This window comes from Prinia subflava, chromosome 8 (assembly GCF_021018805.1).
Source record: "Prinia subflava isolate CZ2003 ecotype Zambia chromosome 8, Cam_Psub_1.2, whole genome shotgun sequence".
NCBI classification, from domain to species: domain Eukaryota; kingdom Metazoa; phylum Chordata; class Aves; order Passeriformes; family Cisticolidae; genus Prinia; species Prinia subflava.
In genome coordinates this window covers 30,824,571-30,850,050 of record NC_086254.1, presented here as the reverse complement: position 1 = coordinate 30,850,050, position 25,480 = coordinate 30,824,571, and the positions used below count along the sequence as shown (strand labels likewise).

General features: G+C 45.4%; 2 protein-coding genes across 5 annotated transcripts; one reads left to right on the top strand and one right to left on the bottom strand.

Annotated features, from left to right (window-relative positions):
- Positions 1–7,059: 7,059 nt before the first annotated feature.
- On the top strand, positions 7,060–15,304 carry SERINC3 (serine incorporator 3). The gene is made up of 10 exons (XM_063404598.1): positions 7,060–7,218; positions 7,717–7,878; positions 8,333–8,526; positions 9,241–9,320; positions 10,035–10,172; positions 11,020–11,189; positions 11,909–11,999; positions 12,393–12,570; positions 13,369–13,596; positions 14,374–15,304. Exons 1-10 carry the CDS (start codon positions 7,180–7,182, stop codon positions 14,510–14,512), a joined length of 1,419 nt encoding a protein of 472 aa, XP_063260668.1. The 5' UTR covers positions 7,060–7,179; the 3' UTR covers positions 14,513–15,304.
- On the bottom strand, positions 14,424–24,786 carry TTPAL (alpha tocopherol transfer protein like). 4 transcript variants are annotated; one of them, XM_063404599.1, is made up of 5 exons: positions 24,670–24,786; positions 22,993–23,445; positions 22,094–22,287; positions 20,261–20,371; positions 14,424–19,537 (listed from the first exon to the last, which is right to left on the bottom strand). In XM_063404599.1, the coding sequence occupies exons 2-5, from the start codon at positions 23,429–23,431 to the stop codon at positions 19,262–19,264; spliced, it is 1,020 nt and encodes a 339-aa protein (XP_063260669.1). In that variant the 5' UTR covers positions 23,432–23,445; positions 24,670–24,786; the 3' UTR covers positions 14,424–19,261. The 4 variants fall into 4 exon arrangements, with proteins under 4 accessions (XP_063260669.1, XP_063260672.1, XP_063260671.1 ...); XM_063404602.1 differs by having other exon boundaries at positions 24,623–24,695; XM_063404601.1 differs by having other exon boundaries at positions 24,591–24,686.
- Positions 24,787–25,480: the final 694 nt, after the last annotated feature.

The following is a 25,480-nucleotide window of genomic DNA, read 5'->3' as shown; positions in this document are numbered from 1 at the left end:
TCAGTTAAGCAACATCTTCACATCAGCTGGTGCCTACCCATAAAACACTAAGTAAATTTGAAACCCTACAGACAGGTAATTGAGTTGAGATCCCCAGTGCCCAGCAGGTTTCTTGCTGACCAGCATGTGTCAGATTTTCCACGTTATTTTTTTTCACTGAAATTAATACCCAGCTACAATCAGACTTTAATTTTAAAACCACAAAAGCTCATCTAAAAATACAACATCAAAGTCCCCGTGACAGTAAATAGAGGCCAGGACTAAGGGAACGGAGGTAGATCAGGTATCAGAGAATAATTCATCCTGTCTGTCCACCTTCACTGGCTGCAGGGAGAGCTCAGTTCTTGCAGGGACTATTTCTCAATCAGAACCCACTGTCAGTGTGGCATACACTGAAAATACAGGGGCATTGATTTGATGGATCTTGCATCAAATTGTTTGAATACTGTAATGATACAAAATACATGTTTGAAAAAAAAAAAGCTTTGAAAAGAAAATATCCACAAGAGTTGTACTGTGAGCCTGTCCAGGCATTGGGTTCTGCACAAGCCTGGGAAAACGAGGTAGAAATACAGTTATACCAGCACACCTTTTAATTAAAAATTTTAAGTCACCTTGTAGAGTCTGAAGAAACTTCTGCCATTATCTCAAAAAGCCAATCAATTCAGAACTGAACTCTTATTTGTACCAGGGGGAAATGACTCTGCTTCTGCCACTGAAACACCTGTGTACGTCATGCTGAGCACAGTGACCTGCTTTTGTTTCCTATGGACACGCTCACGTTTGCAGGAACACCACACACTTAACGAGCACTTTAAAAACGACTGCGTGCATCTGCAGCTCAGTTTTCTCAAGTGTGTTCTGCAGCAGGAAGCTGGTTGTAAGATCCCCTGATAAACCAACACTCAGCCCTCAGTTCCTCCCCTCCCTTCCCTTCCAGGATTAAGATTGTGGCTGTTTCTGCCCCCAGTGCACGTGGATGCTGTGAATGCTGAGCCTTGTCAGCTCTGTGCTGCCTTCTGCAAACTGCTTGATTTACACCCTCTTGGGCAACAACCCTGCTGAACCCAGAGATGTGACCAGCATGGTGTTGTATTATTAGACTTCCCCAGTGCACTTTTTCTTCTAAATCATCTAAGATGGGAAAAAACAGTTAGATAAAAAAGAATGTCATGACTCATTCTCCAATGCCACAGAGGCTCAGAACAACCAGAAAAGAGTTAAGAGCACAGCCACCCCCCAATAGTATTTCAGAGTTTCTAAATACAGAGTTCCTTTCTGAGCTGGATGCCCATTTTGGTTATCTTAAAAGTATTTCTGGAACTCTTGGCCAACTTTAAACAAACTAACAGGGAGAAACATTTGTAATGATAACGCAGCTAAGAGTGTTTGGTTATTGAGTCTTTCTAAGTTGAAGGTTTTAGTTTTTAGACTATTTTTTTAAAGCTTGTGAATAGAAGAAAAAAATGTTCTGGAGATGTTAAATCACACAACCATCCCAGCTATGGCTTTGGAATAACAATCATTCAACTTAGCAAATATCAAACGTGGGAAGGGATTTATCTGACGCATCTATATAATCATGTGAACTCCTTTCTCAAGGAGAAACAGTCTCTGCTGGAGACACAAGAGGAAGGAACTGTTTTGCCTTCTTTAAAAAAATATAACAACATAAGCAACTGTAACATGCTCAAAGCTTCCTGGCAAAAATGCAAAAATGCAACATCTGAAATGTCAGCTGGTACGCTGGGAGGATTTACATGATTTAAAAGATTTATGAGAAAGAACTATCTCGCTGGCTTCAGAGCATCTTAGAAAGCAGCAGTGGGGGGGGGGGTGACAATGAAAAAGAAGGGGAAAAAAATCTCCAGCTAAGAGAAATTATCATGGCCAGTATGATTCTGTATTGCTCTTTTTAGTGCAAGAAAAAAAATGGGTCAGGCACTCATTGGATTTTAAGCTGCACTTAAAGATGAATGAACAGAGTCTGCCACGACCCTGGGATACACTCATTTTCTCACATCACATATTGACTCATGTAGTCCTGTGGCTCACCTAAAGCCACACAACTCTTTGCTGCTCAAGGCAGGATTAAATCAAGAATTCCTGACTTTTCCTCCCACTGTTGTTTCACTAGAAGCTGTTCTGCTAATACACAAAGGCTGGCCAGCTGGATTTCAGTGCAGGCTCTCAGGGGAGAGATGGGGTCACAGAGACAGGGGAAATAAATCCTGCCTTAATAAGAATATAATATATTAAGCAAGGAAAAGGCATGAAACCCTTTGAAACTATAAACTCTGCAACATTAATAAGTGTGCTTTGGCAATGCTCAAGTGGAAGATTGGCTTGCTTTGTGGCTACCTAGTCTTGAAGTGGCTACTTAAAAGCACGGTCCTCCATGCCCTGCACAGCCTGAGGTGCTCCAGCCCCAAGGTGAGCCCAGCTCTGCCAGGGGAGCTGGGTTGGTGCTGGATTGGGATGGGGGAAGGTGCCAGCTCCAGCAATGCTCCAAGGCTCCTCCTGGGACAGGTACAAGCAGCTCACATCAGCACAGGGCTGGGGCTGATCCAACAGTGCCAGCCCTGTCTGGGGATCAGATCCTGCACCCCTGGAGGCCCTGTCTGAGCAGCCTGTGCTGTTTGCAGGGTACCATATTCACCTAGCATGAAACTGTTCACTCCCTCCTCCTTTTTACCAGCCATCTGTTGCTAGTGCCTTCCATGGTTCATTCACAGATGTCACTGCAGATCTTTTGTGCAAAATATTCCCTCCAATCTATCTCTGTTTGTGTTTTATTGCTATGGGTTTTTAATATAAGCTTTTATTTAATTTTATTTAAATACTTTTCAATACATTTAAGTTGTGCTAATGTTTCCATAAATAATGAGTTGAAAGAGCTCAGTAATATCATTCCAGGGTATTAGATTAAGGTGAACATTTTTCTCCATCTGTTTCACCAATAACCTAAACTAATGCAGTTTCCAGACCAGAGCACATGATCTTAAGTGAACTGAAGAGACTGAAAAGGTCCCTGGTGACATATAAAGACTTAGAGGAGATTGAACAAAGGTGTCCTATAAAATAAATTTCTGGCCAAACAGAACTGGAAAGACACAGAGATTACAATTCCTCTATCATAACAGCAGTGACTCATCCAGTTGCATAGTCACTTGGGGTGAAAAAGAAAACAGTTACTCAATCTCTCAGGGATTTAGACACAGAAGAATATATTATGCAAGTTTTAGCTGCGTTACTAATGGCCTTGAAGCACACAACTCTACTATGACTCTCACTCATCTCGGCAGATCACAAATAAGATGACTCATGTATCCATGACATGATGGGAAAATGGAGAGCCTAAGAAGTGCAGAGGCAGGTGCTAATACAGTCACAGAGCACGCAGTCAAGGGAAGAAGAGATTTATAAAACCATGAGCAAAGGACTGCAGAGAAATCAGCTTGTGTGTTTGAAGACTCGAGGGCATGGACTAGGTTGGGTTTTTTTGGTGTCTCATCAGGAGGCTGTGAGTGTGAAGCCAGGCAGTGTGCAGAGATGAGCCAGGCCACTGGCACCACTCACCTGTGTGTCCCCAGGGAATGGCAGCACAGAGGTGGCCTTGGGCTCTGCATGGCAGTGCTGAGCGAGCCCCGGTACACACAGCACACGGAGAGATCACACACCACTGAAAGCATCCACAAACTTAACAATATTTATACTTGGCAGGACTTCCTACCCTGCTGGTACATCGTGACTTTGTAGAAGCTGTTAACTCGGATTGTTTAAAGACTAATTGAACCCACTGGTGGTGCCAGCCATAGCAGTATTTTGGCCATTATCTCATTACTTACCTCCTCATGGACGAGGGCTTTGACAACTGCTCTCAAAGCACTGGTTAAAATCTGAATGGTTGGGCAGAGCTCAACTCAAATTCTGGATGAAACGGCTGGAAAAGCAGTTGTGCCAAGAAAACTGCAATTCTTTATGCTCTGGAGCTCAAATCAAAGCACAGACATAAATGTAGCTTAAAGCTAAACACTTTACAGAAGTCCAGTAATTAGGATTATATTAGAAAGGTGATGCTGATATATCTAAATTTGGAAATTCATGCCAGAGCACAGTAAGATGTTTAGACCTCCATATGAGTCAAGCCAATGCTACTGTAGAAACACAGACAATGTCTGATTATAATTTTTTGATTTTTACAGACAGTATGGCACTCCAATTTGCAGCTCCTATTGCCTGACCGAAAGATTCTGGATGGTCAAATATTCAAAGGGTTATTCAATTATAATGTGTCTGTGGGATCAATTACCTGCAAAGCCACAGCCCATGCAAAGCAAGAACCCTCAAATACTCAGGGGAACATGAGGAAAAATTCTGCGTTTTTGTTATCACAGAAAGGAGACCCTTGAGAGTAACAAGAATAGCACTAACGCACAAGCTTGAGTGACATTTTTTTTATGAGCTCAGTTGCACAAAGGAACTGCGGAGAACTGCTTTCAAATGACTAAATGTGACACATTTCCTTTAAATATTACCTAATTCCAAGGGGTTTATTCTAGGCATTTCAACTCACATATGTATGGGATGTAACATATAGATACAGAAGGGAGGCACCATTTCTTTCTGCTGTCAGAGCTGATTAACAAACCAGAGCAGGGTATTTTTGTACAAACCAGGATAACCTCCTGCCATATCCTGTCTTGTTCCCAGAGCTGACAGTCCCTGGGCTGACTTCATCCTTATCTCCTGTTAAACATGCAAGGGTTTAGGTGATGTGATGCAGAATCAGAGGGGGTTTATGCTGGGAAGTAAAATGAGCACTTGGAAATCTCTTGTTATGTGGACAGTGGAAGGAAAAAGCTTTTTATCTGCATCCCTTGTCTCTGCCCAGCATAACCCAGTGAAGGATCACTAGTACTTAACTAAACTATCTGTCTCATAAATTTCCTGAGAAGAAAGCACTTGCAGGTTCAAGATTTAGATGAGTTTCATCACTGCATTAGTAATACACAACATTCCAATATATTTGAATGATTTGCCCAGGATTACTGGGAAGACAGAATTTGTGTTTGTGCCTTTATTCTGAGTATATTCATTGGAACAAACAGTGAAGGAGCAGGGATATGGCAAAAGCTTTCTCAGAGATCCAGCTGGTGCAACCAGAAGGGTAATAAAAATACATTAGCAATAAAGTAAAGGCTCATCTATTATCTGAAAGAAGCACAGTCTCAGTGATTTATGGAGTGACCTTTTTCTGAAAGAAGCCTGTATGTCCTCATGAATAAGGCTGATTGCAAGAGATGATACTGTTAACATAATGTTCATATATTCTGAGTGTTAGAACTGCTGGGGAAAATAAGTGGCAGGTTTACTGGATGGTCTTTGTCATTTCTTGGCAATTTCAGATGGCAGTAAAGCTGTCATTCTGATTATTAGTGCCTTTCTGTGATGGAAGCAGGTTTTTTGGACGGGGACTGTGTGAAGGGTCTGACAAAGTGTGAAGTGATGTGCAATAGCTGGAACTGCTACAGCCAGAAAATATCCTGTAACTCCAGCTGGCCACTTCTGACCCTGCCCTGGGATATTTTGCAACACTAATGCCAATTGAAACCAATGCAAACTGCTTTCCTAAACCTCTGTGCAAACTTTTGTCAAATCCTTGTGCTGTTACATCATCACAGCCAACCCTCATCCATTTCATTTGCTCCCAGACTTTTGTGAGGAGGAGTGAAATCCCTCAGCTGTCCCTCTGCAACTCCTCCAGGCTGCAAGTTGTGCATGTGCTGGGAATCCAGACCCAGGGAGATCCCTGTGCTCTGGGCAGCTGCAAAAAACATCTCCTTTCACCTGGCTCCTCTGCCTTCCTCTTCTTCCATGTCAAAGAAGCCCACCTGTAGCTTTTGCAGCTGTATCCTGCAAGGATGAACTGAGCCTGGTGTGAACTGCTGAAGTGTCTCCTTGAGAAACTTCACCTCTGAAAAGCTCCTGAGCTTTCCCTCTTCCACCCAGAGCTGCCTTTAACTACACAGGCCAAAATTCACGGACACCCTTCAGTGCTCAGCAAGTCATAAATGAAAAGAGGGACAGCAAAGTGATATTAGGAAAAGGTTCTTCCTCCAAAGGTTGAAGGACAGGCTGGAACAGGCTCCCAGGGCAGTGGTTACAGCCCCAAGCCCGCCAGAGCTCAGGGAGGGTTTGGACAACCCTCTCAAGCACATGGTGGGGTTCTCGGGCTTGTTCCACACTCGATGATCCTGATGGATCTCTTCCAACCTGGAACATTCTGTGTGAGTTCTGGGGCACAAGCATTTGTGTCTGTGATCACGATCGTTCAAGAGAGGGAATGAGTCACAGATTCTGCGCCGGTCAAACAGCTTCGGGCGGCTGGGCAGGTCCGCGGGCCCCTGGCACGGCAGGTGACAGCGGTGTCGCCAGCCCCGGGGCCATGGCTATTGTTCGCACCGCGATCCAGACAGGCTCTACATGAAGCGGCAGAGGCTGCCCGCTCGCTTCCTCCGGCACTGGGTGTGGCGGTGCCGCCGGTGAGCTCAGCGGTGACGCGGTGTCGCCCGCCCGGCCGTGACGCCTGGCACCGCGCCGGGGCACTGCCCTGCGGCCCGAGGGCTCAGCGTTACCGGGGCACGAGCCGCGCCAGGGCGCCCTGCGGCCCCAGGGGCGGGAACGCGCGGTGTGCTGTGTCACAGTGCCGGGCGGGGCGGGGCGGCCCGGTGCCACCTCAGTGCCACCGCGGTGCCACCCGGTGCCACCCGCGCTGCTGCCATGGCAACGGCTGCGCGGCCAGGCACCGCCGAGCGCCCCCAGCGGCCGCGGGCAGGCATGGAACGGCTGCCGGGCTGCCCAGCGGCCTCACTCATTGGCTGGCACGCTCTAGGAACCGCCCACTCACTGACTTTTGACCAATCAGCTTCGTCTCTCCCCTCGGCCAAGGCGGAAGACGTGTTGATAAACAACATCGCCCCGCCCCTGCCCCCGCCAACCCACCCGCTCCTGCCCCTGGCGCGCGGCTGCATCGCGTCTTCTCATTGGCGGGCGGCCGCCTCCGGGCCGGGAAGCAGCCAATGAGCGGCGGCGGTGGCTGGGGCCGGAGCGCGGCTGGCTCCGCCCCCTGAGGCCGCGGGGTGTGGGCGGAAGCAGGAAGCGGAGGGCGGCGGCGCCATGGGGGCCGTGCTGGGGGTCTGCTCGCTGGCCAGCTGGGTGAGTGCGGGGCTCCCCCCAGCCCAAACCTGCCCCTTCCCACCCCGAACATCCCCTTCCATCCCGGGGAGCGGGCCTGGCCCGGAACCGTGCCTCCGCTGGCGGCCCGAGTCGGGCCAGGGACGGGTGACCCCTCTCGAGTGCCCGCGGGCGCAGGGCCGGTCCCGCCGGGGCTGAGGCCGCTCCGGCCCCTCGGAGCAGAGCGGTGCCCGGCGGGAGCCATCCCTGTCCTCCCGGGGCCGGCCTGGCCGGGGCGGGCGGCGGGCGGAGCGGGCCTGCCCTGGCGAGGCCCCAGGGGCAGCCCCGGCCGATAAACCCGGTTATCTCCGGGTGCTGGCAGACACGCTGTCAGTCCGAAACGCCGATTAGCGGTGTATCTGTGCGGTCCGGGAGAGGAGTGTCTCTAAATGGGGGTCGGGTTTTCCTCTCGGTGTCGCCTAACGGGCCGGTGTCAGCTGCGAGGGGAATGCCCTGACTATTCCTGTCTCTGCCCTTCAGATTCCCTGTCTGTGCAGCGGTGCCTCGTGTTTACTGTGCCGATGTTGCCCCAACAGCAAGAATTCGACAGTGACACGTCTTATCTATGCCTTCCTCCTCCTCCTCAGTACTGTGCTTGCCTGCATTATGCTGGCACCAGGCATGGAAGAGCAGCTGAAAAAGGTATGGAGGGGGAAGACCTCCTTCTGATGTTTTAAATGCCATCACTTGTGCCAGTGACTATTGATTTTCTCTATTTGGAATGGATTATGTGTGAGACACAAACACCCAAGTGTCCTTGTCCCTGAGTAAAGAGGCTGCGTGTACTGAATGGCTTCTGGCACAAACAGCAAATTCAGTGAATGTTCCTTTTTTAGTACATGCTTGGTCTCTGAAATCTGACCAGACCTGGGGACAGTCAGTTGTTATCAGAGACCCGCTACTGTGGTGTCTTAATCGTCCTGGGTGAAAAGTGTTGACATGGGGAGAGACAGACGATAATAAGGTCTGAGCACAAATTCTTTTGTTCTCTGACCTCTCAGAAGTTTATTGACTGAAAGCCTTGGCTGTTACAGGACCTAAAAAATGTAATTGCAAATGCAGACGTAAATTCACAATGAAATGTGTCTTTACCCAGATACCTGGATTTTGTGACGAGGGGCTTCACACTCAGATCCCCCACCTGGATGGCTTTGTCAGCTGTGATGTGTTTGTGGGGTACAGAGCTGTCTACCGTGTCAGCTTTGCCATGGCCGTGTTCTTCTTCCTCCTGTCCCTGCTCATGATAGAAGTGAAAACCAGCAATGACCCCAGAGCCTCCATACACAATGGGTATGTGTGAGCCAGCTGGCTGCCCTTCCAGCTGCTTTCCTCCCTCCAGCTTCTCTGCTGAGCACAGTGGAAATCCCTTTATGCATACGAGGACAGCCTGGGGTTCCTTTTGGATCCAATACAGAGCAGTGCTTTGGTCTCCTTAAAAGCTTCCTGTTTATGTCAGATGTTCAGTGTCCTAGTTGAGGGTGCCACTCTGAGGTGGGGTAACCAAAAGGGCAGTGCTCTGTTTCCATAGAGATGTCAGATTGCAGCTAGTTTATATCTCCAACCTTATGCTGCCTCTGGCACTCATTGGGTCATTCTCAAGGCCAGGCTGACTCAGCCAGCAGAAACTGGTTTTTGATTTCCAATTCCTGATTTAACTGAGTTTGGGGCTGGATGGCTGAATCATCAAAGAGTCATTTAATTGGAAAGGGCCCTTTGGAGAGCATAGAATCATAAAGTTATAGAATGGTTTGAGTTGGAAGAGCCCTTAAGATCATTCACTTCTCCCTGCTGTGGGCAGGGACACCTTCCCCTAGAGCAGGCTGCTCAGAGCCCCAGCCAGGGGTGAGAATCCTCAGCCTCCCTGCTCAGCAGGATCATATGATCCAAAGCCCTGGCTGGAGCAGGACCAAGCTGCTTACAGATCATGTAGCACATGACTGCTGTGTGTGAACTGAGTGTGTGTAGAGTGAGACCAATATTTATGACTTCTGTTTTCTTTTAAAGGTTTTGGTTCTTCAAGATAGCTGCCATTGTGGCTATCATGGTTGGAGCATTTTATATCCCTGAAGGGCCTTTCACAAGAGGTACAGTTAATGTTCATCATGGAATTCTGACTTGTATAAGCTCAAACCTTTTCACAGATTTACTTGGCAATAGTGAAAGTTCTCATGTAGAAGATGCAGTTTCTGTCCATCTTTGTTGCAGTACCATGGTCCATCCAGTATTTTGGTGGCCAGCTGAAGTTGTGGCAATAAGAAATCCCTTTTCAACTGCATAGGTTTTATAGGTATTAATAATTTTCTACTTCATGAGACAGTCACTACTGAGCTGAGTCTTCTGACACTAGACTGGGGGCAACTCAGGACAATAACAAGTGCTAGAGTCTCTGAAAAATGTGTGTGGGAAACTTTTACTGTCTGGTCACATCAAAGGAACTTGAAGGGTTTGTTGACCCTCAGAGAAATATGGCACAATGGCACTTATGTACACAAAGATGCCACATGTTAGATGTTGCCTTCATTCTGAAAATGGGTTGGGCTAAACATTTCCATTCTCATCTTGACCAGTGTTGGCTGCATCCCTGAGTAGCTGGGACTCTTTCCGTGCTCCTGGCGGATTGAGGCCAAAGCGATTAACAGCATCTGCATTTCTAATTACAGTTTCAGTTTTTTTCATTATTTATCTTCAGTATCATTAGGAGCTTTTTTGTTTTTAAACGTAGATAGCATGCACATGATGAAAGCTAACCTTTTTTTTTCTTTCTTCCTTTTTTTTCTTGCTTTTTTTTTCTTTTCTAGCTTGGTTTTGGATTGGTGTTTCTGGAGCCTTCTGCTTCATTCTTATCCAGTTGGTTCTACTTGTGGATTTTGCTCACTCTTGGAATGAGAGCTGGGTTGAGAAAATGGAAGAGGGGAATTCTAAATGCTGGTATGCAGGTAAGAATCTTAACCTGTGAAGGATTTGCTTGTACTGGCCAGTACCCTGGCAGAATATAATTTACTGGTTTGCAGATATATCTAGAATTAAACTCCACAGTGTCCCTGAGTCACTGCTGTAAACACCTGAAATTAATAGCTGCAGTGTTTCCATTCTCTTGTTCAATAAAATGCAAAATATTTTAGGCTTTGGATGTGAGTAGCACATCTGACAGTCCTAATAAACCACACTTGCCTGGTTTGCAGGACATGTGCAGAGCTCAGAGCCTGGTTCTCTTCAAACCTGAGCTTTGCTCTGCACTCCCCTGCTGTGTCCCCAGGAGCTCAGTTGTTTCTGTGACAGTGGCTGCAGTACCACACCAAGCCTTAGTGCCTGCTCCCCAGCTGGCCACTAATTACAAAGTGCTAATTGTTGTGGTTCTTGGCTCATAGCTGAGAAAGCTGCAACAGCATTTTGTAGCTTCTTACAAGGAACAGAGTGGAAACAAAAATGGGTGACCTCGAGCACAGGAATCCAGGGCAGGTAAATGTCCATGAGAAGTGTGCAAAAAGCACTCTCTCATTATGCCACTGTGGCCTCATACCAGTTAAACTAATTAAACTGCTGCTGACAGGCAAGTCCTGTTCCCCTGATGGCAGCAGTGGCCTTCCTCTGAGCTATGCTGCTTAGTGAGCCCAAGCAGAAATTTAGCCATACCTTACAAAAATGCCATCTGTTAGTCTGGTTTTGTGACCCAGACTGCCAGGTGAGGAAGAGAGACTGTCCTATTGCAATGTTAGCTGTTCATGAAGCCTCTTCAGATATACTATTAAAACTATATGTGTAATGTATTTTTTTTTCCTCCAGCTCTGTTCTCCTGTACAACCTTGTTCTATGCCTTGTCCCTGGTTTTTGTTGTTCTCTTCTACGTTTTCTACACAAAGCCTGATGACTGCACTGAGAACAAGTTCTTCATAAGCTTTAACATGATCCTGTGCATTGCTGTCTCCGTTGTTTCTATCCTTCCAAAAGTTCAGGTATTACTTTTCTCTGCTCTTTTCTTCTGACATACCAAGCAGGGAAGTCAGAAGGATGTAGTACCAGTTCAGTTAGACAGAAAAACTTTCAAACTTGGCTATCATAGCTGTGCTAGTTAGGAACTTTAAAAAAGCTTGCTCTGAAATCCTTGCACTACATAGTGACACCTTTTCTGAAGAGAGGCTTTTTTGAGCTAACTTGGTTTTGGACTTTGTTTCCATGGAGGGCTGCTGGCATGGTTTGAGTGGTGAAGGCCCTGGCAGGACAGAGAAATCTGTTAGGGAGTAGCAAAATAGCTGGAGATTTATTTGCTTAATACTGTGGCTTTGAAATTAGGGGTAACCTTGTTTAATGTAAGAGGAAAGTTGCATGTTACTCGATTCTCAACTGGTATTGCTCAAATCACATGCTAGATTCACATCTACAAAATTGTTTGAAAAGATTGAGATTAACTCAGTAAGAGCCCATAACTGAGTCTTGGGCACAGAAAAATGGGTTTAGTTTGCTTATTCCTTCTGTGTTTGAGTTGCTTTTTGCATTAATTATATGACTAAGGAGTTTCTTCCAGTTTTTTCAACACAGAATAAAGCCCAGTGCATTTTTACAGCAATGGTTTTCATGCTGGTAATTGTTTAATCTGTGGCAGTGGGGTAAAACTGTCCAACTCTAGCTAAAACTTGCCCTTTTGACCTTGGCCTGCTCTTTTGCTTTGGAACAGGAACATCAGCCTCACTCTGGCCTCCTCCAGTCCTCTGTCATCACACTCTACACCATGTACCTCACTTGGGCAGCCATGTCCAATGAGCCTGGTAAGCAACATGCTGTCTCGAGTCACATATTTTGGTGTGAAAGCAGAAGCTGCTGATGGTTACTACAGATCACTCTGTGGGAATTGCTGATCTGTCCAGAGCAAATCCAGTGAGGCTGAAAAGCTGACTTGACTGAAACCATCAAACTGCCTCTTTGCAGAACTAAACTGGGCTGTTTGTAAGGGGTGGGGGGAAAGAAACACTGTCAGGGCATTCTGATGTTATTTATTTATTACACTCACAGGCAGAAAAAATATTGCAGGCAATTTCTGCCTCTGGGGAATCGAAGAGATCAGCAGTTAAAGGGAATGAAAAATTGCAAGCTTACCTGTCATCTTTTCTAGCTAAATGCTGGCGAAGCTCATCTCTAATCTGCCTTAAAATCCCTTTCAGAAAGAAACTGTAACCCAAGTTTGCTGAATATCATCACCCAGATAGCTGCACCCACAGCTGTTCCAGCCAATGCCACTGTCCCACCTGCCACTCCTGCTCCGCCCAAGTCCCTGCAGTGGTGGGATGCCCAGAGTGTTGTTGGACTGGTTATCTTTGTCCTTTGCCTCTTGTATTCCAGGTAGGATCTGCACTGCTATCCAGGGATAGAGAATTGGGATTTGTCTGCCTCTTTTGTTTGAATCTGGGTCTAGTGCAAAATCCACCTGCATTTATTCACATCCAGCTGCTGTCTCAGGCCCGAGGCCAAATGTGGCTCCTAAACCTGTGTTCTGCTTTGTGCATGAGGATAAGCCTTGTAAGCCCAATCCAGATAACAGAACAGCATGTGTTACAAGATTAGAGGGATGGAGCACCTGTCCTGTGAGGAAAGGCTGGGAGAACTGGGTTTGTTCAGCCTTGGGGTGACCTAATTGTGGCTTTCCAGCATCTGAAGGGAACCTACAAGGAACATGGAGAGAGACTTTTACAAGGACATGGATTAAAACTGGAAGAGTAAATTTAGATGAGATATTAGAAAAAAAAAAATCTTTACTGTGAGGGTGGTGAGGCACTGGAATGGTTGTCCAGAGAAGTTGTGGGTGCTCTGTCTCTGGAAGTGTTCAAGGCCAGGCTGGATGGAGCTCTGAGCAACTTGGTCTAGTGTAATGTGTCCCTGCCCACAGCAGGTGGATTGGAATGAGATGATCTTTAGGGTTCCTTCCAAAACACACCTGGCTATAATCTGGGACTAGGAATGCTGTTTCATTAAGTTAACAAAAGCTTGGATGAAAACAGTTGGAGGAATTTCCTTACACTTCCAAACGGATTAAAAAAAATGTTATTTGCTAGTCTTCATTGTGGTCCATTGCTTGTTTTATTAGCAAACATAGCTGTAAAAGGAGTTGTTAACCACATCTCTCTTTGGGCTACACTGCAGCATCCGCTCTTCAAGCAACAGCCAGGTGAACAAGCTGACCCTGTCTGGCAGTGACACTGCCTTCCTGGAGGAGGCCGCGGGGACAGGCAGCGCGGCCGCCGAGGAGGGGGACGTGCGCCGTGTCACCGACAACGAGAAGGAGGGAGTTCAGTACAGCTACACCTTCTTCCACTTCATGCTCTTCCTTGCCTCTCTCTACATCATGATGACACTCACTAACTGGTACAGGTAAGAGCCAGAGGGGAGGGATGGCTTCTGTGTGCCAGTGTTTCCATGTGGATAGAGACTCCTGCCCTGCGGGCTGCTCCTGCCAGGCTGGTGAAGGTGCTGTCCCTGTGCCAGTGGCGTTAGAGTTGTGCCATCTCAGCTCAGTGTTACTGAATTAAGATGGGAGAAGGCAGCACAACACAGTCAGCAGCTGTGGTTCCAGGGCACTAAAGAGCTGCAAGGGCAGGAGGTGTGGCTGCCATTCTTCAGCTGGACCAGTAGCAGGAAGGATACACATGGAACTGGTTTCAGGTGGCCTCCTGCAAAGTTTGTTAGAAGCCAGCCTGCTGTTAGTGGCTCTTCATCCCGGGAAGGATGTGCAGGGACAGCCATATGTGCTGCTTATCAGAGCTGTGATTTCCTACATCTCTTGGAAACACTGGGGCATACCCTGTGCTGCTGCAGCTCAGAACCACTGCTCCAGGACATTGCACAAACTAGCAAATACACTCAGAGATCAGCAACCCCCAGAGTCTATTGCACAGCTCGTGCAAATACTTCCTTGAGCAGCAGCACATCAGCATGGGCCAGCAGGCTTGGAAACTGGGTTCCAAGAACAGCAGCCTCTGAAGGAGCCACAGGAAAGGGCTGGTTTAGTTGTGTCTCACTTTGTTTTCACAAAGTGTCTTGCACTGGAGTGTCCCAAAAGATTGCCCTCACTTCAGATTCATATGAGAGGTACCAAGGAACAGTGGGCGGTGCTTTCTGTGTCTACTAATGGACTGCTTTACTTTTCAGCCCTGATGCAGATTTCAAAACCATGACAAGTAAGTGGCCAGCCGTGTGGGTGAAGATGACCTCCAGCTGGGTTTGTCTGCTTCTCTATCTCTGGACCTTGGTGGCTCCCATTGTCCTTACTAACAGAGACTTCAGTTAAGTTTGTGAACCTGTCTGAGCTTACAGAAGTGAGGAACTCTTTGCTGAAAGCCAAAATGTTCATTTATTGCTTTAGTTACTGTTTCTTATGTTGGTATTAAAATGAAGATGGATAGACAGTTATATATTGCATAATGCTTGATGCAGCATCAAAATTATCAGTTCTCTATTTTAACCTTTACCAGGGTTATGTTATTTTACTGCATTTTTAAAATTCACTACAGCTGTGCTGTCAAAGCACAAAAGAAATCTGTCAATAACCACAACCTTCTATTGAAGAGAAGGTAACATTTAGTTAAATATGAAGTATATATATTTTAAAGAACAATTATAATCAGTATAATGCACTACTATGCTCATGCTTCAGTTTCTGGAACTGTAAGCCATGCTGCTTGATTTCTACATTCCACTGCTAAAGTTTATTTACAGGAAAAGTTTATTTAAATTACTTAACTTTGTGTTGTGGCAAAAAGCACCCTTATTCCTCACCAAAAGAAAAGAACTCTGAAGTTGAAAAACTGGTTAACTCTTAATTGCTTTTAAGACAAACTAGCCCTTTTTAAGAGGCAATTTCTGTGGTAACTTACTTTTTTAGGATGTTGGCCAAATAGAGTGGTAAGTGTATGAGTAGCTTAAGCAACTTTATGATTATGTTGGAAAAATAGAGCTTATTGAATGATTGATTTCAGTTGTCCAATATGCTTAATAAAGTCACGTACATGGAATTATTATTATTGGCTCTAAGGCATTTGCACTGTAAACTCGTTTGAATAAAGCAGACTAACTACTGAAAGTGGCCCAGCTCTGTTGAAGTGTTAAGAAACAGCAATTACCTCTCCATGGAAAACACCACATGCAGGGATCAGCTGCTGCAGCATCCAGGGGGATGTGACTGGGTGTTTTCTCTAAGCAGTAAATACCAACAGGCAGATTTCTTTTGAAACAAACATTATTGTCCCTGTGAGTCTGTGAATGTCAAATCCTGTTCAAGTAAACTTCTGTTCTCCAGCAGAAAGCAACACCTTTTGCTAATGCAATGCTGTGGTGATTGTGTACTAGCAACTGTGTGTAAATGTGGAATTTGGGTGTTGTTATTGATGTTTACAGTAAAATATTCCAACATGACACAAGACACATGTATTGAAAATATCAAATGAGCAGCTGTTACAATGTGTTTAATTACCCAGTCATGCATCATAAACTTACACATTTTTGACGACTTTGTTTTATAAAATGCAATATAAAAATAAATTTTATCAAAATAAGATGTACACTTAACCACCCAACACCTCTAGGCCCACATCTAACAGAAGGCAAAATTAATATTTGAATAACACTATGATTAACTCACACCAAAATGAGATTTAACAAAAACAATACTTCAGCCAGTTCCTGAAAATACCTCAGGGCTCATAACACCCATTTGCAAGAGTATAAATTCAAGTACTTTATGTACAGTTTGCAGCTACCTTTTGTGCCACCCAATGCCAACGCAGTTCAAGTATCCTTCCTTATTATGTGTTGGATTTGGTAGGGATGGCTTATGTACTGGGAAAGGCATAGAACCATGGAAAACAAAGTTATTCCAAGTGGGAAGAAGGAAAAAAGTGGTGGTTGTGCTGTAAAAAAAACAACTAAACTCCCAAGCAAAAAACCTGCCCCCTCCTGTAAGCTTTTCCTAGCTATTCTCTTAACTTGCAGGTAAGGAGATGCTATACTTGACACAAATTTTTATTTTCCAAAAGCTGATGTGAAATTCTGGGAACAAACTAATTTCTTTGCTACTAAGTGCTAAAGTTTAAAGAACATTCTCAACTCTGTAGCCAGGCACACATAAGCCAGAGCTGTGCTTTCTGTGAGACATGGCAAGCACTGGGCAGAGATACTTCAGGGTTAGAGACACAGCTCAGTGGAGCAACTCCTGGCTGAGTTCTAAAGCCAAGGAACAGCAAATTAGAAATAACAGATGCCTGATAAAGCCTGGCTTAATTCAGCATCCTGACATCCACTGCCCAGGAGCCAGCTTTAAGAAAAAGAAGTTCTGGAGGCACAAGACTGGCACTTTTCAGCTTTGGCAATTGTGGTGGTTTAACTCCAGCCACACAATGCCACACCAACGCCTGTGAAGAAAATTCTACCACAGCCAAACCCAGCACAACCATATAAGCTCATTTAATATGTTTAAACCATATTCTTTATTCTTAGTGAGCAGAGGAAGGAAGAGGATGAAGGGGATCTAGTCTGCCTACTATTTAAGGCATGCAAGAAAATATAAAAGCCTGAAAAAGGGTGAGTGTTGTAGATGTTCCTCAGCCTTCTACTGAACACCACTAGATTTATTTCTTTTTGAAGGACACCAAATTGAATTTTGAATATCCAACCTCCCTCTCTAGTAGTTACATAAGTAGATGAAAGTAGCTGTTCCTACAGTCGATACACTCTCACTTCTAACCCTGCAACACAATTAAGGAAAGACTATCAGTCAAGCCTTCATCTCTAGGTAAAATGATCCATTCTGCTTTTTTCAGTTGTACATTGTGACTGGAATTAAGAGGCACTAAAACAACAGAGGCACCACTCTGTTCTAGCAGTGTGGGCAGCCACTTATCTGTCCAATTCCTGGTGCTGAGTGCTACTGGCTTCTAGGTGGCAAAAAAATGAATTAATTTCTGCAAAACACAGAGTATATTCTGGTCACAAAGGAGGAACTGCCTAGCTGTACTCTTATACCTTATTTTACGTAGATTAAAATGGTAGTTTGTTTTTTCCCTGCACTAAAGGTGATAGTTATCAAAGAGGAGTTACAATTGATGTCTAAAGGTAAGAAAAACGAGATGCTTTCACTGAGGAAAATTAATTTCTTCCCACCTTTAATCTACAACTGTTCATGTGATGAGTTTTCTGCTCCTACAGATTCTGAACTGCCACCCAGAAAAGAAAAAAAGCTTCATGGTCTTACATCTTTTCAGAACCCAGTCTTTTTTCTAATGTTGGGATGACAGGTATGGCATTTACCACCCCTTAGTTCCAGGATGAGCTCTGCTGCCAGGTCAGGAAGGCATTACAGTCGTAGAGGAGTCTCCCTTTGGCAGTGCAGTCATGCTGCAAGGGGGCTGGGAGGAAGAAAGACATTCAAAACAGTTTGGCACTTTCAAAAATGAATGTCTGAGATCCTCAAGATACGTTAGTTTTACATTTACAGAAACATAACTGGTGCCTGTAATCATATTTGGCACTAAATCAAGATTTCATCCAGAGAAAGTGCTCGAGTGGCAAGTTCCCAATTAGAAGGGATGTTCTTTTCCACCAAATAGTGAATTATTTCACCTTGAAGTAACAGACTGAGCTTTCCTCGTCCTAGTGAGGTTTCCCATCTCCACACCATTACAGTGCAGAAAAATGTGTGCAAAGAGTGTGCTGAGAGTTAAGTTCTAATTCAAGACCATTAAACAAAAGGAACTTGGGGAGTGGGAACAGCTTATTCAGACACAGGTATCTTACCCTGGTTTGACATCAATGTTAGTTCTGTCTCTAGACAAAGACCTAGAAGCACAGGCATACAAGTTATGGGTAAATATCACAGAGATGATTCAAGTCTAACTTCATACAGGAACATGACAACCAAAGACATAAGAGGTCAACAAAGTTAAAAAGCAAGTTGTAACATTTCACAGAAGAGCTGACAAGCACAGTGAACAAAATGCTACAATATCAGGAAATTTAAGAATGTGCTTTTAAAAAGCCTGTCTGCATTTGGTTTCACAGACTTAAAACTCAAATTCAGCCCAAAGTAAGAAGCTAAAGCAGCACCTTGCTGTCTTACATGAAGTATTGCCTTCTATACATCACATGCCAACTGCTACAAAACCTCCTCACACATCCTGGCTATGAGGTACTTACCCAATTCCGTATCTCAACCAGAAAAGAACTGTCAACGTGGGAAGGTGGCTGACAGTTTTCTTTTATTTGGTCCTGAACCTCATTATTTGAGGCTCTTGTCCAATCAAAAGCCTTAGTAAATGTCTGGAAAAAGTGCTCTTTTCTGAAAATGAAGATTGCATCTGCTGTATAAACCTTGGTATAGATGTTGTGGTAGTTAATAAATCAGTCACAGTTCTTCCAACTGTGAGGAAGTTCAAGAGATCATCTCCATACAGATACTCATAAGTAAATTTTGTTCTGTATTAATTTGAAACAAATATTCTCTGAGATATTTCAGAAACACCAACTCACAATCTGAACCATGTGACAGAGGACAGGCCAAGTTAGACTTTTATGGTTGTAAGCAATCTCCACTACAGAATTCTATTTTGCAGGGTTCAAAAGCCATTTTCTTGTCTTAGACTACTGGTGTTTGCAGAAGGGGAAGGGACCAGATGATCACAAAGATTACTGTGATCAGTAATCCAGTTATTTTTCACCTGTGTGGGGTGGAGACAAGAAATCATCAAGCTTACCTATCTGCAGTATTTTTTTCCCTTTATAATTTTGAAAGAATAGGCCAGTTTGCACCATTCACACAGAGGTTGATGAGCCTCAAGTCTTCTACATAACTTGTGCTCTTTGCTTTTACCCTCCCCGAACTCTGCCCTGCCCCCGTTGTGCCCTCTCCAGCTTCCTTTGGTTCTACAGTGTAAAGTGCCTCAGCAGTCTGTCCCTAAACTGCAGGTTTAGGAGTAAGGCAGAGTTCACAACATCACCTAGCAGAGCAGATCCTAACTGTGCTGGAACACTCCCCTGCAGTGGTTTGTTAGTAACAGTAATAGAGCTGAGGTTTCATCCCTCGCAGGGAATCATCACACTGCTTCTCATCAGCATCCCCACTCACTAGCAGGTCGTGGGGAGAGCTGTCACACGGGAGCACCAGCTCTGAGAAATCATGCAGGAAATCCTCCTCAGAGGCCAGCAGCAGCTCGTTCCAGGCAGAGATGTCCAGCTTGCCTGCAGTACCACCGTACTCTTCAGGAAGGATCACTGGAGGAATGTTTTGGTGAAGGGAATTCAGATCACAGCCATGAAGAAAGAACTGAAGAAGAAAGCAAAAGAGCTTTAAAAGTGCACATCAAACACTTGACAGCAAACTGCTGGAACACTCAGCTAACAGGCTTATTTTGAGCTAAAGAACAACTTTAAGAAGTGATGTGTTCATGGGCAAGTGGCTGCACAGAACAGTGGGCAGGTGCAGTCATACAAACCAGTGAGAGAAGGCTTGAGACAAAATCCACACCTTGTGCAGATTAAATCCCAGCAAGAAAGACTACACATGTGCCTGGGCTGAGCTTCCAGATTCAGTTCAACCCCAAGTTCACTCATGGGATTCAAAGCACTTATCCTTGTGGGGAAAACAAAACATCCTTGGCAATCAGTGGTGCCACACAGGACCCCAGCATAAAGGAAAAGAGCAAGGAAGGGGCAACACAGTTTTCCTGTGACAACACCTCATGAATAAAGTGCTGCTGGCCCAAATAATCCAGCCACAGGGATAATGTCCTGGATATAGAGTGTATGTACTGAAGTTACATGTTAATATTTTGCCAGTATTGAGTTCCTCAAAGTTTCTGTCTTACAGAGAATTTTCCCAACAGGCACATTTTTAAAAATTAAGGCAGAAAGTAAAATGGCATCAACATTTTTCTACCTGTCAAGTACTGTATTTTTTTTCCTTTTTTTTTTTTTTTTTTACTTAAGAGTGGCCAAGAAAGAACCTTACAAACATTAATATTAATGTTAAAATCACACAGATCCTTACCCTGTTTGCGATCTTTTCCTTCAGAAAAGGCTTGATGATTGCAAAAATGCCTTTGAATATACGAGGCTCATTTATTATGTTAACAGCCTTTATTCGAATGGGGAATCCATCCTGAAGGGTAAAGAAGATCTTTATAATGCAGTTTAAAAAACATTTGCCATCTTTCTCTTTTTAAAATTTCCTGAGACTGACTACCATAGCACAACCCACTGGCTCCCCAACTTTAATCTGAGGTACCAACATAAACCAATACAACAACAGAAATTCAACTTGTTACAGCGAGGAGTCATAGCATGACATCTGTGAGCATAAAAATCAAGTCAAGGGACAAGAAAACCCTCCATCAAAAATACACTGCTGTCAGTAAATCCTCATCTCTAATGTCTCATCTCTAATGTCTGCAGCTCCTGTGGAGTGCACCACACTCAGTGCCAGAGCAGGCTGCTTCTAACGGTGTGTCCAGCAACAAGATTTGGTGTCCAAGATACTCTAAAATGTATTTTTATGTGAAGAAGGAATCTAATATCACCAGGACACACTGTTTTCCATACAGGACAGTTTAAAACAACAGCTTATTATGGGATTTTTATTGCAGAAATTTATTTGCAGAAATATTTTTCATAGGCAAAAGCTCATGATCTGCAATTAAGGATTCAGTGAAGTTTCCTTCCCCTATAACCACCTCTACATATATAAATCAGTCAGAGCTTGGAGTGAAAAGCAGACAAGAGGCAGTGCTGGAGTATTTTTCTCCACAGGAATGTCAGTGAATTACCTCATCTTTACAGGGGCTGCAGCTCAGCAAGGTTGATGCAACACATTTATTTATATTCCACCCATACCTTTATGTCCTTCCCCAAGTTCAGCTATTGTTTTGTGAATATCTTCCATAGGAACAGCAGGAACAGCATGGCTTTATTTGTACAAATTAAATGCGGGCTTACACTTAAATGACACATGTAGATCATAACGTAAAGGAGTGAGTTCTTATAAAGGCCTTCCTTAACTCACCAGTCTCACCTCCATACATTCCCCTGATTCACCCCATCCTTCCTAATCCCCCCATGGATACAATAAAGGATGTAACCAGCTCAGGCCAGACAAAAGTAATGATGGAATGAACCCATTCAAGAGAAGTTTTCTCATCTCACTCCTCCAGACTGTATCAACATCAACTGAAATCATCAGACCCTCTTGCCACTTTGGCCAGGCTACTCCTGAGTCCTTTCCTCTTCCAGTTTTGTCCAGTTTCACTGTGTACACCTCTGCTCTAACTTGCTCTCCAACACTTTCCTGCCACACATCCAGGCAGAGGTGTTTTCACTGCTGTCTCTTTTGCTACCCCTGCGCTAAAGAAGCCTCTCCCTTCAGGGCATGGATGGAAATCTCCCTCAAATCACACCCATTCAAAAGTCCTCATATTTTTGCAGCAGCACTTGAGCTGGAACCTGCACTCGCCCCATGGTTGGCTCCATCTTGGCTGACAAGAACCTTTTAAATATCAGGCCATTTCCTCATTGTCTCCTCTCTAACTGTAATTCTCTGCTTTCTTTCTTCCTTACCACTACCCAGCAGAACTGCTTTTGTCTGTTCCAACTCAAAGTCTGCATTTCTAATGCAAATTTAGTTTTAGGGATGCAAAAGTCAAAAAAAGAGGGGCAAGGGAGGTAAGTTGGCTGTAAGGGTGTGAGAAACTGGTTGGGCAGCAACATGTTTAACTCTGCTAGGAAAAGCCAAGATGATAAAGTCTGTGGTGACATAGTCAAGAATTCTACACACAGAAGCAGTCATTTACAAAGCACAAGCTTATTTTCCCACCAGTTCAGGTCTTACCTGAAGAATTCCAATCACTTTTTTGGCTACAAAAGGACCAAAATGAGACGCCTTAGATAAGCTGACTCCTTTGTAGTCTGCCAGGATTACAATTCCATTCACCTGGGTCTCTTCGGACTGAATGAGTTTTTCTAAGGTTAAGTATATGGCACGAATGTTCTCAGTAATCGGGTAATTACTGGGTGTCCATCTGTCTGAGGTTACAAGACAGGGATGGTAAGTCGGAGAGTGAAGATAAGCTAACAAGACACATTCCAAAAAACCGATTTTCTGTTTCCCTGGGCTCAAAAGTTAGTCTGTATAGCCACAGTTCTAGTTCAGAGCAGCCTTTCTTAAGTAAGAGGTATACGGCAACTCATGTTTACTTCAAGGAGCAAAGGCAATGGTTTTAAGAACCCCGTTCTCCACCCAGCACAGCTCATTAATGGCAGTTTCAGCTCAGAAAGAAGGCAGGTAAATGGAAAAGAGGAGAATGAATGAAGAGAAATCTACAGCAAGCCTGGCAGCACCAAAAGCACATGAAAGACTCTGATTTATTTACACAGGAGTCAGAGCTATAGGCTTCTCTGTCTGTTTATTGTAAAAACAAATTACGAGCCTCTAAGGGTAGGCCAGCAGCCCTGTTTCAATTTGAGTTACTGCATATTATTTTTTCTTGAATTGCCTAATATTTCATCAACCCACCTCACTGCATTTTCATTTTGCCATGACCGCAGTCACTGCTGACACAGGAAAAGGAACTGGAATAATGCTGGCTAAGGACCAGCGTGTGCCTTCCCCAGTCAGCTCTCCAAACCTGAGAGAGCCCACATGCTCTGTGCAAACCAGCACTGCTCCCAGGAGAGCAGGGAACAGGCTTTGGGCACCCCTCGGGGACAGGGACACTCAGGAGCGCGTACCTGGGCGGATGCAGACCACGTGGCGTCCCTGCGGGTCCCGGTGAGGCAGCACAGTGACAAAGCCTGACTCCAGGACAGGCTTTATTGCAGATGGCTTCAGGTTACTGAACACCTCTGGCCAGGTCCTCCTGCAGGTGTGGTAGTTCACCAGGAGCTGAAGGGCTCGGTCGTAATCAAACTTCCTGGCTCGGAGGAACCTTAGCAAAAAAGCATCGTCCAGGCACGTCCCCAGGGAGGGGTAGTCCTTGCACACCATATCCCGGAGCGCCTGCACGTCACGGAGCCTCCACTCAGGCTTCTCCTGGAGCTCCTCCCGGGCTTTGGTAACAAGGTCAGGAGACAGGGTACAAACATACTTTGGCCGGTCTGGCAGGAGCTCACTGTCTGATGGAGACCCTGCTGAGGGACTTGTCCTGGTGCAGTCGCTCTCTCCTGACATAATGCTGCAGGAATCTGCCAAAAAACAAATGCTGCACGTGACAAACAAACCCACAGACTCAGAAACACACTGACTGTTTACATATTTATTATGTTCTGTATCCTTCCATTTCCTAACTAAAGACCTGCCTTTCCAAGAATCACTGCTACAGTCAAGGTACTTGATTCATTTTAATTCTCCTACCAGGATTAGAAAGTGCAAGTTACTCTAATCTCTTTATCCTACCTAGCAGGTATTTGCTAGGTAGGATATTTACACAGAATTACACAGCTTCAGTGCAAAATGCAGAATTTAATTTGCCTTAGTGTTTATTTCCTATATCCAGCTGGAAACTAAAGCAGAGCAAACATCCCAGTTTGTCATGATTCTCACATTTGGTTGAAATTACACCTCTTCTGAGCAGCTCTCCCATCTATGCCCAGACAGCCAGGAGTTTTCCTTAACTTCTCTGGCAAACACAGGCACTTACCAGCATCTCTGCCCAGGTGAATATTTTGAGCAATTCAGGAGGAGCAGCACTCAGGAATATAAGAAATGGCTGCAGTGCACAGACTGGATGAGCAGGTAAGAAAATTGCAGACTCTTATGCCAGCACTGCATGGGTATTGAGGCTGGCTTAATCTAATTTTAACTTTTCAGTGTGATGCCAATATGTCTGACCCGGGAGCTGACATTCCAAATCCAGTCACAAGTGGACAGAGATGAGTAAAAATTAGAAAATCACGAGCCTGCCATAATTCCTGTAGCTAGACCTGGGGCTGGTAGGGAGACACGACTTTACTTTGCTGAGCCGTTCGCATTCAGAGTCACTCACAGCACATCGCACGGAGCCGCCTGCCACAGGGACACTCGTCACCCACACCCACCTTCCTCCTGCGCTGACAGACCTCGCAATCCTCGCTCCCACCTCACCTTCCCCTCGGGACCGCTCCCAGGGACGCGTTTCACCGGGAACACCCCGGGCTGGGCAGCACCGACCCCCAGCGCCAGGGAACGAGGAGGCTGCCGGGGGCTGCCAGGGACCGCCGGGGGCTGCCGGGGACTGCCAGGGACCGCCGGGGGCTGCCAGACTCCGCGCAACCCCTCAGCCCTGGCCCCGCAGCCCCCGGGCCCGCGGCCCGCCCGTACCGGAGCTCTCGGCCCCACAGCCCGCCCGTACCGGAGCTCCCGGGCCCCGCAGCCCGCCCGTACCGGAGCTCTGAGCTCTCAGCCCCGCAGCCCCCGCAGCCCGCCCGTACCGGAGCTCCCGCGGAGCAGCCGCGCCCCGGCCCCGCTGCCCCGGAACGGCCCCGCCGCTCGGAAGTGACGGCCCCGCCGCGCCTGCGCCACGGCCCCGGGGCGGGCCCGCGGCCCCGGGAGGGCCCCGAGCCTCGGCGGGCTCCGGGCCCGTGCGGTTCGGCCTCGGGGCGAAAATCAGGGTTCCTCCATCTCCGGCATCTGCTCCGAGCACCGAGAGGGAGCCCGGGGACGCTCCCCGGAGGGACAGCTGGCCTTCAGTTCCACCGCATCCTCCGTGACAACGGCAGGCGCTGCCTCCGGCCGGGAGCCACGAACGCAGAATTTTATATATATACACATACATACATACATATGTACATACATAAGTGTGTGTATATAAACATACACACACACACACACACACATACATGTGCATGTATATGTACATGTACGTGTACACATATATCTATGCACAATTATATAAGTAATACATATATTTTATAAATACATTTTACACCTGTAAAATACATTTTTATGTATAGACTACATTAGGCATAAAATACATTTTTATTATGTATATATGTGTGTGTATGTGTATATATAGTGTACATATACATTTAAGTACAATTACACATGGATATATGTACTTTATGTGTGTATATAGTGTATAATATTGCTATATAGTGTATGTAACTAACATACAGCAAGTACATTTACCTATATAGTTGACGTATCATTTATATATAATATCATGTATATAAAAATACCCTTTTTATGAGTATACACATACATACACGCACATACACACACATACATATACAAAAACATATA

Coding starts and splice junctions, on each gene's coding strand:
- TTPAL (XM_063404599.1), bottom strand. CDS start 23,431: ATGTCAGGAGAGAGCGACTGCACCAGGACAAGTCCCTCAGCAGGGTCT. Junction 22,288..22,992: donor CGTGGTCTGCATCCGCCCAG/GTACGCGCTCCT, acceptor TTGTAACCTCAG/ACAGATGGACACCCAGTAAT. Junction 19,538..20,260: donor AGGAAAAGATCGCAAACAGG/GTAAGGATCTGT, acceptor TTTCTTCTTCAG/TTCTTTCTTCATGGCTGTGA.
- SERINC3 (XM_063404598.1), top strand. CDS start 7,180: ATGGGGGCCGTGCTGGGGGTCTGCTCGCTGGCCAGCTGG. Junction 7,879..8,332: donor TGGAAGAGCAGCTGAAAAAG/GTATGGAGGGGG, acceptor GTCTTTACCCAG/ATACCTGGATTTTGTGACGA. Junction 11,190..11,908: donor CTATCCTTCCAAAAGTTCAG/GTATTACTTTTC, acceptor GCTTTGGAACAG/GAACATCAGCCTCACTCTGG.